The 13,841-nt window shown below is 50.0% G+C and overlaps 1 protein-coding gene across 2 annotated transcripts in view; it reads right to left on the reverse strand.

Annotated features, from left to right (window-relative positions):
• Nucleotides 1-13,841, reverse strand: part of ACCS (1-aminocyclopropane-1-carboxylate synthase homolog (inactive)) — a 1,238,632-nt gene that overhangs the window by 89,048 nt on the left and 1,135,743 nt on the right. For both annotated transcript variants that reach the window (XM_069623318.1, XM_069623319.1), the window contains exon 15: nucleotides 10,264-10,417. In XM_069623318.1, the coding sequence (XP_069479419.1) occupies nucleotides 10,264-10,417 (154 nt within the window). The remainder of the gene's footprint in view (nucleotides 1-10,263; nucleotides 10,418-13,841) is intronic.

A 13,841-nucleotide genomic window follows, 5' to 3' on the forward strand; every position in this document is an offset into this window, starting at 1 on the left:
TGTACCATGGCTATGGTACATGCCATCTGTGTGATGGCATGTGTCATGTATGTGTATTGGACATGCCACTCACAGACCAATGTGTGATGGCAGTGCTACCCAGCATGCAGCAAATGTGTTGCTCTTCCATCTTGGTGTCATCAGTGTCTGCCTTTTGCCTCCCCTTCCAACTCAGTGACAGTACATGCATGGGAGGGTTATAGTCATGTGGGACATGTGTAAATCATGTACTGGTTCTGTAGCTTGTCAGGCCTATTTGTGTGCTATGGTGCTAATGCCTGTTTCCATTTTTTGTCTTTCATGTTTTTGCAGGGGATGACGTACTTGATGCTGTTGAGGTTGAGGAGATGGTGCAGACCCAGGAGGGATCTCAGGCACGACCGGGCACCAGTGGGGGACATGGTGTGGTGGTGGCTGAGAACCCAATCTTGCTGCAGACCATTCTGTCCAGGGGTGTCTCTGGGTGCACCTCCCCAGACCTCTATTCAGGTGCTGATTCGGATGATGAGACCTATGTGCCGTCGCAGGTAAGTGTTTCTGGCAGGGATTCTGTTCTGTCCAACCCACCTGCACCAGGGGTAGAACCCTCTATGGGCATGTCAGTGTTGGTAAGTCCGCCTTTGGCGGTTACGGATGCAGGGTCACACTCCACAACATCTGATCCTGTTCCTGGGCCAGCAGATCAGAGGGGGAATGCAGTCCTGCAGCCTCAGGCAGTGCCGGCACAGCAAGGCCCAGATTGCCTTGCGCCAAACAGGTGTGGTGCCCGCCGACGCGGTGGCCGTACGCCACCAGGCAATACCGCATGGGAACAATCCATGTATGGTATGGCAACCCAACAGGCAGCATCAGTTGAGATGATGGCTCAAGCAATGGAGAGGGTGGCCACTTCCATTGTCCCCCCCTGAAAGGCAGATGGAGCAACTACATCAGGCAACAGACTCCATTTGCCAATCACACAGGGAGGACATGTTGGCGTCCAACAGGGACAGACGGGCGGCACTGGAGACTCTACTCCAATCGATATCAATAGAGTCCCAGGGCCATAGGGAAGCCCTGAGGGTAGAACTCCATCACCTCAGGGAGACTCTTGTTGACCTTGAGGCTTCCACTAACTTGAGGACAGAACACCAGCTGGAGCGGCTCACACGTTCGCTCTCAGCTGAGATGCATGCAACTCAGGAGGAGACCCCCGGGCATCATGTCAGGTGGTGCATGGGGATCTCCGCACTATAATCCTCCAGAACGAGACCTTCCACACCCGCATGCTTGCTGCCATGGAGGACCATACCAGGGCTTTGCGTGGACTGCCTCCCATAGCACCACCACCTCCTGTGGCAGCAGCAGAGGGTGATGAGAACGACAGCAGCAGTTCTCTCACACTGGCATAGCCGTGCAGGCCATGAGCCCATGGAGGTATTTTTTTCCCCAACATCCACACAGGTGGCTGTTGGTGCGCACCCTGTCCTCGGACCTCCTGGGTGGCCCCCCCCCCGGCCCCCACAGGGCCATTTTTGATTTTTATTTTACAGTGTGTTGCCTTGTGTGGCTCCCGTGGGCATCCACTGTATTCCGGCTGGGCACATGCAGGCTTGTCCTGAGTTTGGGTTAGATGCTTGGGTTAGTGAGACACACACCCCTCCTGCTTCCCGTTTCCATGGGCTTGCAAAGGGTGTGCCCAAGTGACAGTGACTTACACAGTGACGTTGGACTCCCATGAGCTGTGTGGGCAATCTGTAGTCAATACTGTGTATACATTCCTAGTGGATATTGTTGTTGTATTGTACACTGCATGGTGTATTGATATGTGCTTGTACATCCATGTCTTCCTCCTAATTTGCAGGTTCATTCCTCATGTCTTCACAGGGCTGTCTACTTTGGAGATGGAGTTCATGTTGTAAGCAGTGCACTTACACATTTGTGTGGCAGCAGCACTGTACAGTTGGAAGTGATCGATGTGCTGGCATAATCAGGTTGAAGTACTACCACTACTTTGACTTAGTACTGTCATGTTTATGCTATGTTTGAGGTTGTGTAGCTGCATTGTATTGTTGGTAAGTATTTGGTCATGTGTGTTGTTAGTTCTACATTACTGGGAGCATATTGTGTGTGGACAGTTTCCATTAGGGACACTGTACTTTGTGACACTTGTGTCATGTTTTGGGGATTTCTTTGTTTGCTCTCACATAGCATGACATGCCATGGTGTGTTGGGTGGCGGTGCTGGTGAGGGGTTGGGTGACATGTCACTGTTGTCATTTTGTATTTCGCAAGGGGGTAATGAATTTAGCAGCATAGAAGTGTGTCTTTTGATGACACAGCATTGGTGGTGTTTGTGTAGGTAGGGATGCACACAATGTAACACTTCCAGGTGACCAATCTCAGGCTGGTATGGTTGTGACAGTTGACTGTCCCTTATGTCATCATCATTGATTGTCAGATGGTATGTGCCAGGGCTGTGTGCACTCCACAGGGGTGTGATTTTAGGTGAAGTAATTAGCCACCAGCTGCGTACGGGCTGCCTCACCCCGTGCCCTTTCCCCCTCCCATGCGCAGTGGGCGTGCATGTGGTTCGGGATGTGGGGGCACCACCATGTCCACGGGCAGGCCCCGGCGTGTTGCAACATTGTACAGGACACATGCTGCCACTATGATCCTGCACACTACTGGGGGAGCGTATAACAGCTGCACGCCAGAACGGTCAAGGGAGCGAAAGCGTGACTTGAGCACTCCGAATGTGCACTCCACTATGCCCCGGGTTGCAATGTGGGCTGTGTTGTATCTTACCTCGGGTGGCGTGGTGGGGTTCCGAATTGGCGTTATCATGTGGGTGCTCGGAGGGTAGGCACTGTCCCCTAGGGAGGTGGTGATGGGTATCATTAGTGGGGTTGTGACATTACTCAGTATCTGACATGCATGCATGTGCTGTGGCATTTATACTCACCGAGCAGCCATGTATCGCCATGCCGCCCAGCTTCTAGGTCCCGGTTTAGGGTTGACATTCTGTAAATAAAACTGTTGTGGGTGGACCCTGGATAGTTGGCAGATACTGAGGTGATGATTCCCTTGGGATCACATACTACCTGGACGTTGATGGAATGCCAGTGCTTGCGGTTTCTATAGATGTGCTCCGATGCCCTGGAGGGACGCAGAGCCACGAGGACTTTGGGGAATTGTGCCACCCCGTAGAAATCCTGGACGGCAGCCTGCCTTTCTGCAGGTGTTCTGGGCAGGTATATGTGCCTGCGGACTGATGGGCGTGCAGTCATGATGGCCAAGACCTGGTGTAGGCAGCGTGACTGCGTGGCCTGTGACACCCCCCCCACTATAGCACTTGTCCGCTGAAATGATCCAGTGGCCAAGAAGTGCAGTACATTGAGGACCTTCTCCAGGGGGCTGAGTGCTTGGGAGCACAGGGTGGGTGATGTGAGGTCATCCTCCCACTCACTCACCAGGTCGAGTATTATGTGAGGTGGAAACCTGTACCTCCCATACACCTGGTCATCAGGCATCCCAAAAAGGCTGGCTCTGGGTGTGAAAATCTCCTCCTCCTGCGGTATCCCACCACCACTGCTGCTAGGAACGGTATATTCATCCTGGCGTCTGAGCTTGTTTGTTGTTTGCGCGCACTTTTATGCTGCGCGGGTCCACGTACGCCTGCTTCCTGCTGGCATACGTGTTTCCGGATTAGCGCGTCTTTTTTGCGCACGCGTTAGCCCCGTTCGAATTCATGAATACGTGTTTTGAACGTGCGTGTGGGCGTTCTGCGCATTTGCCTCCTGTACTTCCCCCGCGACGCCCACATTTTCACACTTTGTTCCCCATTCCGCGTGTCACGCCCTCTGTTCCTCCTACTTTTGTTGTGTGCGGCACACTATGTGTAATTTCGCTGTGCGCGTAGCGCACGCTGTTTGGAGACGTGTGCGCCAGCGTGCGCCATGCAGAATTTTGGCGCACATCCTGGGATATACATGCGCACAGACTTCCATGAATCGCTGAACGCTGGTTTCGCTGCGAATTTCGCACTGGCACTGCGATTCGCACGCTTTCACTGAAAATTTCAGCGCACATTAATTCCATGAATCAACCTGTAGATCTCTAACGGGACAGCATTCCACAACTGCAGGACTTGGACAGAAACCCTTCTTCCACGTTGATTAATACATCGGACCCTAGGGACAACCAGCAAGTGCTCAGACAAAGACTGGAGATTCCACTCATGGACATAGGGGACAATTAATGTCTCAATGTATATTGGGGAAAGGCCATAGAGGTACTTGATGGTCAGACACAGGACCTTGTGCACAACACGTCTTGTAATTGGCAGCCAATGGAGGAAGTGTCTTAATTCAGAGGGATGATCTCAACGTTACAGCACAAAAACCAAACACACTCCTCCATTTTGGGCACATTACAGTCATTTTGGCTGGTAATCGGTTAAGTCCAACATACAGGAGAATAGCAAGAATTCACCAAGAACCCAGCAATCAACTGCTTTATTTTCCGTGGGGAAAAAAGCAAGAATAAGTCTAACTTGATGCAGTTCTTTCCACTCTTCTCAAGCAGGTCTGCCTTCTTGGTGGAAAACTGTCACTCACAGTCTATGGGGTTTATAGTACACTCCTTTCTTGAGTCGCTGTGGGGTCTTCCTAAGCCAGTGTTGGAATCGTCAGGAGGTTGCATTGGTTCTCCTGGACTGGTTCGTAACCAAGCACCACCACGCGTGGTATCCAGAGTCACATGTATGGGGTTTGGGCATCAGACTCTTGTCATTGTTGAACCCCAGATTGATCAGGCTCTCCCCTTTCCCCTGAAAGCGGTGGGCTGTCCACTGGAGGTTCTCGTGAGCCCTCTGGGATGACATGAGGCCCTTCCATCACTGTTATTTTGTGGGGGTTTAGGTGTGTGCACCCTGGGAGTGTGTCTTCTGCTAGATGACTATGTCATACTCTCTCTAACCATTTTGGATTCATTCACCATGCTACTTATGGTTGTGAGGGGCAGGGTCTGATTTTTTTGCCCACACTCCTCCTACCCAGTTATCTCCCCGCTGCCTTGTTCCCTTGTGTTCGGCCTCCCTCGCCATTTACTTCCCCATAGGGATTGTGAAGAGACATGTTGCTTCTCAAACCTCGCTCCCTGCTCAGAAAATACCATAATAATAATGACTTCTACAACCATGTAAGATTACAGGTGTCTGACATATTTGGGTCAATGTAGTGTGCAGGTTCTTCGATTCGTGAAGTGTACAGTGCTGGCAAACCTATCTTTCAATGAACCATGCTTCTGTATCTTCATTGTGGGATTCACAGATGCCCACTGTGGCAGCTCCACAAACCATGTGATGCACCTCCAACTCACGCTATGCTTCCAATGAGGTGACATCTTTCTCTGCTGACAAGGGGTTTTAGAGACAATATGGCTGGTAATACATACAAAGCTAGGAATGTACTTGGTTGCCTGGAGGATCTGCCAAACACCTCCTCCAGGCCCTACATCACCAAGCGTGTGGCAGTCTATAACCCCAACGTCATCCAAGTTCCATACTTTAGCCTCCGGCTTGTGACTTTGTCACAGGGGGGAGGGAGGGAATAAGTAAAAGGTTGAAAGATTGTGCAGAGCCAGGCATGGCTGATGCCGCGTAAGTAATTCAGATTCTCTTTTCTTAATAAAGGTTTTTGTGTGCAAATATCTCCCATCCTGTCATTTTTGGGCATGTGATCGCAAGTGTATGAAAAAAAGGGAAGAAACTTGGGAGTACTTTGGCTCTATACCCCCCAACACAACACACTGCAGGTCATTTTAAATGCAGTGGAATGCAAAAGTATAGCTTAAAAGCAAGGCATTCTAAAGCATATGAGGGGTACAAAGCAGAGTTTGCGTCTCCGCTTTGCTCCTTCGTCTTGGAAGAGCAAAAGGTTTTCCGTCTGCATAGGATTTTCATGTAGGTGTAAAACCAATGGATTTCTGTGGAATCCGCTTTGCGTTTTCATTTGCTAAAGGCAATTTTGCCTTGTTTTACTCATCATAATTATACTTGGATTTGTAAATGTTGAAAAAAGCATACAGGAGACCCAATAGCATGTAAGTCCCAACATTGGTGGTCCCCTGCATGCAATTTACATTCAATTGAAAATGACTCCAACTGTGTTTTTATTTAATTGTTTTTCTTTTACTATAACTGTTTGGGACTACCAATCCTTTTCGTCCTTGGAACCAGCCAGTAGAACTTGCTTTCCCCACATTAGCATTCTCTATAAGATCATGTTCTGTTTAGAGATACTTATTAAACCTGGTTGGTAACATGGCAATTTCTTCATGGGACACTTTTGTTTCTTTTCCTTGCCGCAGAGATGTTTTACGTCAAATGTGTCATTCAAAATTGATAGCGATTTTCTAGTCAGTCCTTCCCTTGCCTACTTTTAAAAATCTCTTCGGAGAATATTGGTCTCGATGGGAGATCAAGGGGGTACGACCGTCGTGTCGGAGAATTGGGTGCGGATAGCGTGGGACAGTTGCGCATGCCGAAACCGGTCCATGGGTGCCAGGTCGAATTGTTTGCGCATGGTCTCAAAGCTCAGGAGGCGACCCTCTTGTATTACGTGTGCTAATGTGTGTATTCCTTTCGCCAGCCAGTGACCGAAGGAGCCCATTTTTACCAGTTCCGGGAGAAGCGCATTGTGCCATATGGGTTGCGACAGTGTTGGCTGTCCTTCCCAGCCGATTAGTTTGTGTGCGGCCCGCCAAGCACGCCGGATGTGGTGGGTCATTTTGGGCAGCACGGGAGTTGGTCGTGGGTGGCGTAGAGGATTTGGAGCAGTGTTAGCGGGGTAATGGTCTCCAGCTCTATACGGATGTGTGGCAGTGTGGGGTCTGCGTGCATCCAGTCATTCACTACTCCTATCTGTGTGGCCAAGTAATAGGTGCATATGCAAGGTAACCCGATGCCTCCCTCCCACACCGATCTCTGGAGCGTGTCAAGGGCAATCCTGGATTGTTTCCCGCCCCATAGCAGTGTGCGCAGGTTCTTGTCAATGAGTGCAAAGGTTTCTCGGGGCATGGGGAATGGGGCGTTCTGGAGGACATACAACAGTCTGGGAAGGGTCATCATTTTGAATAGTGCGGCCCGGCCCATTAGCGACAGGGGGAGAGATTGCCAATGGGGGGTGTCTCTGTTGAACCGCTCTATTACTGGTTGTATATTATGTCGGGGGAACCCATCAAGCATCGGGTCGAGCCGTATACCCAGGTATTTGAGTTCCCTGATAGAGACGTGATATGGGCAGGTCTCCGGGATCGCAGACTCGCCACCCTGAATCGGGAAGAAAATGGTTTTGGCCTCATTAAGCTTTAGGCCTGCAAAGTATTGGTATTCCCTGAGTATGAGGGAGACCACCGGGCACGAGATACTCGGGTTACTGAGGTATATGAGCAGATCATCCGCATAGAGCGAAAGGCGGTCTTCTCCCCCTCCTGGCCAGACGAATCCGGTTCAATTGGTGTTAGCTCTAAGCTCAATCGCTAGTGGCTCGATGTCCAGGAGGAAGAGGAGTGGAGACAGCGGGCATCCCTGTCTCGTGCCCCGACCCAGGGGGAATGGTTTGGAGGACCTGCCGTTCACCCTCACCATGGCCTCTGGGGATGCATATAACAGTCTCACCCAGGATATAAATGTCTGCTCCAAGGTCATTCTAGCCATGATCTCCCACAAAGCATCCCACCCCACAGAGTCAAACGCCTTTTCGAAGTCCACCGCCAGGAGGGCGAGTGGGGCTAGTATGTCCTTTGCCCTGGACAGCGCCAATTGGACCCTGCGTAAGTTCATCCGAGTTGACTTATTGGGCATAAAACCACATTGGTCCGGGTGGACTAGGGTCTCAATCACTTGCAGTAGTCTGTTGGCGAGTGTCTTGGCGAGCACCTTCGCTTCGCCATTGATCAAGGATATCGGGCGATAGGAGGCACATTCCTCCGGGGGTTTCCCAGGCTTATGTATGACCACTATGCATGCCTTCCTGAGGGCTGGGGGAAGTGCTCTTAGTTCCCTGCTGCGTAGAAACATGCGGTGCATGTGGGTGGATAGCATGCTACCTAGGCACTTATACGTTTCTGTTGGGAACCCATTGGGGCCCGGAGTTTTCCCGGATTGGAGTTGTGCCAGAGCATCTTGCACCTCGGTGTCAGTGATGTCAGCATTCAGGAGGTCTGATTGGTGCTGCGGGAGTATCGGAATCTCGATGTGGTCGAGGTATCGGGAGGGTTCAACTGATGGATTCCCAGTGGGTGGGGTATAAAGATTTTTATAATAGGTGGCGAATGCCTCGAATATATCTGAGTCTTCCGTCAATAATGTCCCATCCGGAGATCTGATTGCCCTAACGTGTCCCCTGCTCTGCACGCGTCTCTCCAACCAGGCCAGGGTCTTGTTAGCTTTGTCGCCCCTTTCATATATTTGGCTTCGGACCAATTGGTGAGCAGTTCGTGCATTGTCTAGGGACAGGTTACTGAGGGCGTCCTGCGCCGTGATCATCGCCTCCTTTGCTTCTTGGGTGTTTTGTATAAGGGTTTGTCGCTCACACTCCAGGACGCGTGCTTCTGCTTCCCTGACCTTCTGGTAAAGGTCCATTTTACTCTGCAAGGTTTGCCGCTTAGCCTTGTCCTTGCCCATGGCCAAGTCGTTGATTTATGTGAGGATTTAGGCCCGGGTGGATCGTGTGGACGCCCTTCCGGGATTGCCGAGGAGACCAAGCTGAGGTGGGCTTGCTGGTCGTCCGTCTGTCGGCACTCTGTCCCTGTTCCAAAGCACCGAGAGGGGCTATGTAGGTTGGTGAGAGCCAATCCCCTGTTCTGGTTGTCCGGCGTGCTTGTTGTGGGGTCTGTGATCCTCTGGGGGCGGGGGGGTGTCTTGTAGTTGCGTACACGTAAGGACCGTGCCCGCCGTCTCGGCTGTGTTTTGTTCCTGAGTGGAGTGGAGCGCAGGGGGGACCGACACCCCGCCACGTGCACTTTCGTAGGGGTAGTGTCTTCCCGGGGGACCGTTGGTTATAGGGTGGCAGCTCGGTCTTCCTGCAGTGATGGTACCCCAGGCCCTTGGGCTGGGGAGGCCCAGTAGAGTCTGGGGGGAGTTTGCTTGATCCCACCAGGAGTTCTTCCCCCTTTGTGGGGTGTGTGTTCAAAGCTTTTATGCCTGTAGGGCTGTGAGTCTTGCGGCTATGCGTTTTGAGTCCTGCCTCAAAGGCCCCCACTCCCCCAACAATCGTGCCCCTAAGATGCCGCTTTGTGGCCAGTCCTCTGGGCCTTAGGCAATTTTGCAGTGTGGGGGTGAAGTTATACGTGTTGGCACCAGTACAAGGTGCTTACCGAGGTGGGGGCGGGGAGCGCCTTTAGTCCCCTCTGCTCGGGTCTGCTGCTGTCGTGGGAGGGGGGGTTGTGCCGCCTCCTTTATGCGGGTCGCTGTCCCACGGTTCGCCGTATTGGGGGGGGAGAGGCTCCACGTACCTTGTCGTTGCTTTAGGGGGAGCGCGACACTGCGTTGTCTGTGTCGGTGTCGCGGCTCAACCCCAGGTGCTGCTGTCTCGCTGGTGGGGGGGAAGGAGGGCGGAGGGGTTCCAGCTCTGAGCCTCTTCCCCGTATTCGCCCCCGTTTGTGCAGTCCGGTCCGGCCGCGTGGGTAGGCGTCTGGCTGTCCTGCATGGTGCAGCTGGGGTCCCAGTCGTGCCGCGGCACGGGTCCCCGTCCGTAGGGGAGAGAGGAGCTCAATGCAGGGGTCGATGTGGTGCCGTCTCCCGCTGCCCACGATGTGTCCGTAACACGCTGGCCCAGAGGAAGAGGGGCGGAGCAACCGCTCTCGGCCGCGTAGCAATGGCGGCGAGTCCCGCGCTGGCGGGCTCGGGGTCGCGTCTCGCCTCCCCGGGACCGATTACGCCCCAAGTTGCAGCAGTTGTTGCCTGGGTGCGTCCGGCACCGAGATATCGTCTTCTGAGGCCGGGTGGTTCAGGTATTCGGAGTTTTAAACAGGATATATTGCGCAACCGCCGGGAGCCCGAGACGATTCTACATTTTCCTTTTTAATGGGTATTTAAATACATAAACTGACACAAAAGATAAAATTAGTATAAGAATGAGTTGGTTCCCCAAGGCTAGAGTATTGGTGCAGGGCGGCATCTTTAAACAGTTACAGCAGTCTTTTATGAAGGACCATGAAACATCTGTGTAGCAGATTGAGAAGTTAAAGCTGAGTGTAATAGAAACCGGTAAACACTTACCTAACTGCAGTCGGTGTGTCTTGTCCGCAAATATGATGCGGAACCAGCCCGGCTCGCAGCATTCAAAGGCCTTTCCACATGAGAGCAGTACTTTGTTAGCCAGGAAATGTCTCCACAAAATCACTTCTTCCTCAAATGTGCCAGTCCGAAGGTACTACCAGGTTGAAAACAAAGACAATAAAAAACATAAGACCGGGATGAAAATATGGCAGGTGCATATGCGGAGTGAACAACTTGCCCTACAATGTTCCACATTCCCTGAAATATTTACAGCAATCCTAGTTTTACATTTTACTCTTCCAGGGATCGGAATTAGGATTTTTTTGAACAGGAGCAAAAAGCAGCTCCTGTGTATCGGGCATCACCCATTAGGCAGGAGTTACCTCTGGGGAACCAGGAGCTAAAACATAGTGTGCAGCAAATACAACTTGTGTGTAAGATGCAAACTACCCTTTTTGATAATAGATATTATCCAATATGCTTTAAATGCCCCTTTAGTGGGTCCCCTTGGTTATAACTAGGAGCTAAATAGCTCCCAGCGTCTGGCAATTTCAAACCCTGTCTTCCACTCTTCCACCCAATGCAAAACATCCAAACTTTAAACATCCAATGGAAACCTTTAAATCCTGTAAATGCATTCAACCCCCACCTCAAAACAACAATTTCACCCTTCATTTCATCGTGCCACCGGTTATATATGAAGTTTTTTGTTGTGCCTAGCTATGTTCCCACTAAGCTGTGCACATGACCAGCTTCACTTTGGGTGCCGCTCAGATGAACACTAACAGTGCACAGAGATTTGCCACCTTCTCTTAATCATTTTTATTGAGATTAACAAATTCAGAAGTGATATAGCAAATCAAGCAACTCAGCCAAGTACAAAACATCTCAGTCACATTATACTGATTGTGTAATGTATTAAAAAGTACCCTACATACAACTGAGCAATTAAACCCTATAAAAAAACAACAATACCTAACTGTGGGACCCCCCCCCATAGAACCCACTGTGGAGTGGCTGGAGAGCAGACATAACATTTGTCAAGTAAAACATGTCGTTTTAGCATAGCAAAGCAGCAACTACTTAAAGTGACCAACAGAGAGCTCTACATAGGGTGACCTGGCCCTAAATTAAGCTTTCCCAGCAAATTCTTCAGGAGTCACAACAAGAAGCAACCAGAGAAAAATACACCTAAGACAGGAGAAGCATATGAAAAGTAAAACACCCCAAGAAAGCAGCAAATAAGACTGCGCCCCAAGACTCTTAATAAGTGAAGTGAAATGCAGGCTTTGATGAAGAAACTAAAATATAAATACTCAAACCACAGTGTGGCAGCCAGTAAAACGAAATGTGCCTATACATGGAAAATTGCTTTTTTGCTGAGGACAAAGCTTCCAAAGATTTTGTGGAGACTGCTCGCTGGGAAGCTGGAGCCACCCGATGAGGTCTGAGCTGGTAGTGGTAGTCTTCTCAAGCATTCATAAGGCACAAACCAGAGCATACCTGACATTTACTTTCTCTGTTAAGAAAGCTATCATTATACAAACCAATCTCGATGTTCCCATCTGGCCTTTTTAACATTATACAGACTATGCAACGGTGACATTACAAACATATTAAATTTGTTCTCGAAGAACTTTGGGTAAGCAGGTTTCATGCTCAGCCTCGGTTAATTTTGCCTTGCCAACCTTGCACTATCATTTGCTTGGGCTGCAAAGCATTATGGTTAGGAAAATATACCTGGCACTTATTATACATAGTATTAGGGCAACAGATATTTAAAGGTTTACAATGCATACAAGGCAGGGTGCGTGCTGTACACGTTTTCTGAGTTCCATTGGGCATATATTATAATGAATGCTGTGGTAACTCGGTTCTCACATATGAATTAATGGTTTCACTGAGCACTTGCATAATTCTGCCCCACAATATGAGGATGTTTCAAAGAATCTTTTTTGCAATGCAAAAGAAGAACTAGTTACTTACCAACTGGTAACGTTCTTTCGACTGGATGTTCCCCCAACGTATTCCTCATCTTTGACATGTAATGTCCACAGCTCAGCTGCTTTGGACATTTTTCGGCAGAGGGCGCCCTGCGTCAATGGCGTTGGGTCAGTGTCCCTCAAAGGCCTCAGTCGAGGGTGACGTCATTGGATGTTATAAGTTGCCCGCACGGAGCCCGTAGCCTCAGTTCATATTTTCGCCCATTTCCATTGTGTAGCCGATGTGCCCATAATACATCTCCGACTGTACTCAGCCTTGTTGGAACGAAAGCTGTAATAGCATGGGAAATTCTTCATATCGGTAGGTTGGGAGGGCGATGAGGAATTCGTTGGAGGAACATCCAATCGAAAGAACGTTAGCAGTTGGTAAGTAACTTGTTCTTTGAATGGCTTGTATTCCTCATCTTTGACAGACTCCCAAAGCAGTATCCATGATTGGAGGAGTGAGAAGAATTTAGGCATACCCAATTAAATGGCAGAGTAAAGCCCAGTCTTATCAATGGCAACATCCAAAACATGGGAAGTATCCAGGGAATAATGCTTAACAAAGGTGTGTATGAAGACCACGTTGCAGCATCACAGATGGTCCTTTACAGGGACACCGCTCTGCAGGGCTGTCCATGTAGCCATGCCCCTGGTGGAAGGAGCCCACAGCCATCAGGAGGGTCTTTGCCAGCCAGTCTATAGCATTCAGAAATAGTGAGGATGATCCATCTGGACAAGGTCTGTTTAAAAACAGCCTGGCCCAATCTGTGCCCAGTGTACCCCACAAAGAGCTGGTTGTCCACTCTGACTTTGGACATTCTGGAAAGGTAAAAGCTTAACGCTCTCCTCGGTTCAACATATGTAGCCTTTTCTCTTCCTTAGTAGGATGCGGAGGAGGATAGAAGGCAGGTAGCATAACTTTCTGACTTAAGTGAAACTCAGAAACTACCTTAGGCAGGAAGGAAGGACGTGCTCTCAGTACAACCCTGTTCTTGTGGAACATAGTAAATGGTGCCTTGGAAGAAAGTGCCTGCAACTCGCTCACTCTTCGAGCAGATGTTATTGCAACCAAGAGAATAGTCTTAAAGGTCAACAATCTCAATGGACAGGAGTGCAATGGTTCAAAAGGAGCACCCATCAGAAACTTTAAGACCAGGTTAAGGTCCCAGACTGGCACCTGAAAAGGCGACAGAAGGAACACATTCGTGAGCCCTTTTAGAAACGGAGTGATCAGTGGAATCTTAAAATAAGAGCATTCTTCGGAGGAGCGCCTAAATATGGACAGCGCTGCTTGGTAACCTATAATGGTTCCCACCTGAAGACCCTGTGTGCTAAAGACAGTAAGAAGGAGAGAACCTCCGGAATTGAACACTGAAAAGGATCAACATTATTTCCTCTGCACCAGTTGCAAAACTTACGCCAACAGCAACGGTACCGGGACTTGGTTGCTGAACGACTGGCCGAAAGAAACACCTCCATCATGTAATCCGGGAGGTCCAAATCCTTATATCTCAACCTTTCAGAAATCATGCATGAAGGTTGAGAGTCTTGACCTCTGGATGGAGAACCTGACCTTCCTCTCGCGAGAGA

The sequence above is a fragment of the Ambystoma mexicanum genome, chromosome 11, assembly GCF_040938575.1.
Source record: "Ambystoma mexicanum isolate Mex_15411 chromosome 11, UKY_AmexF1_1, whole genome shotgun sequence".
NCBI classification, from domain to species: Eukaryota; Metazoa; Chordata; class Amphibia; order Caudata; family Ambystomatidae; genus Ambystoma; species Ambystoma mexicanum.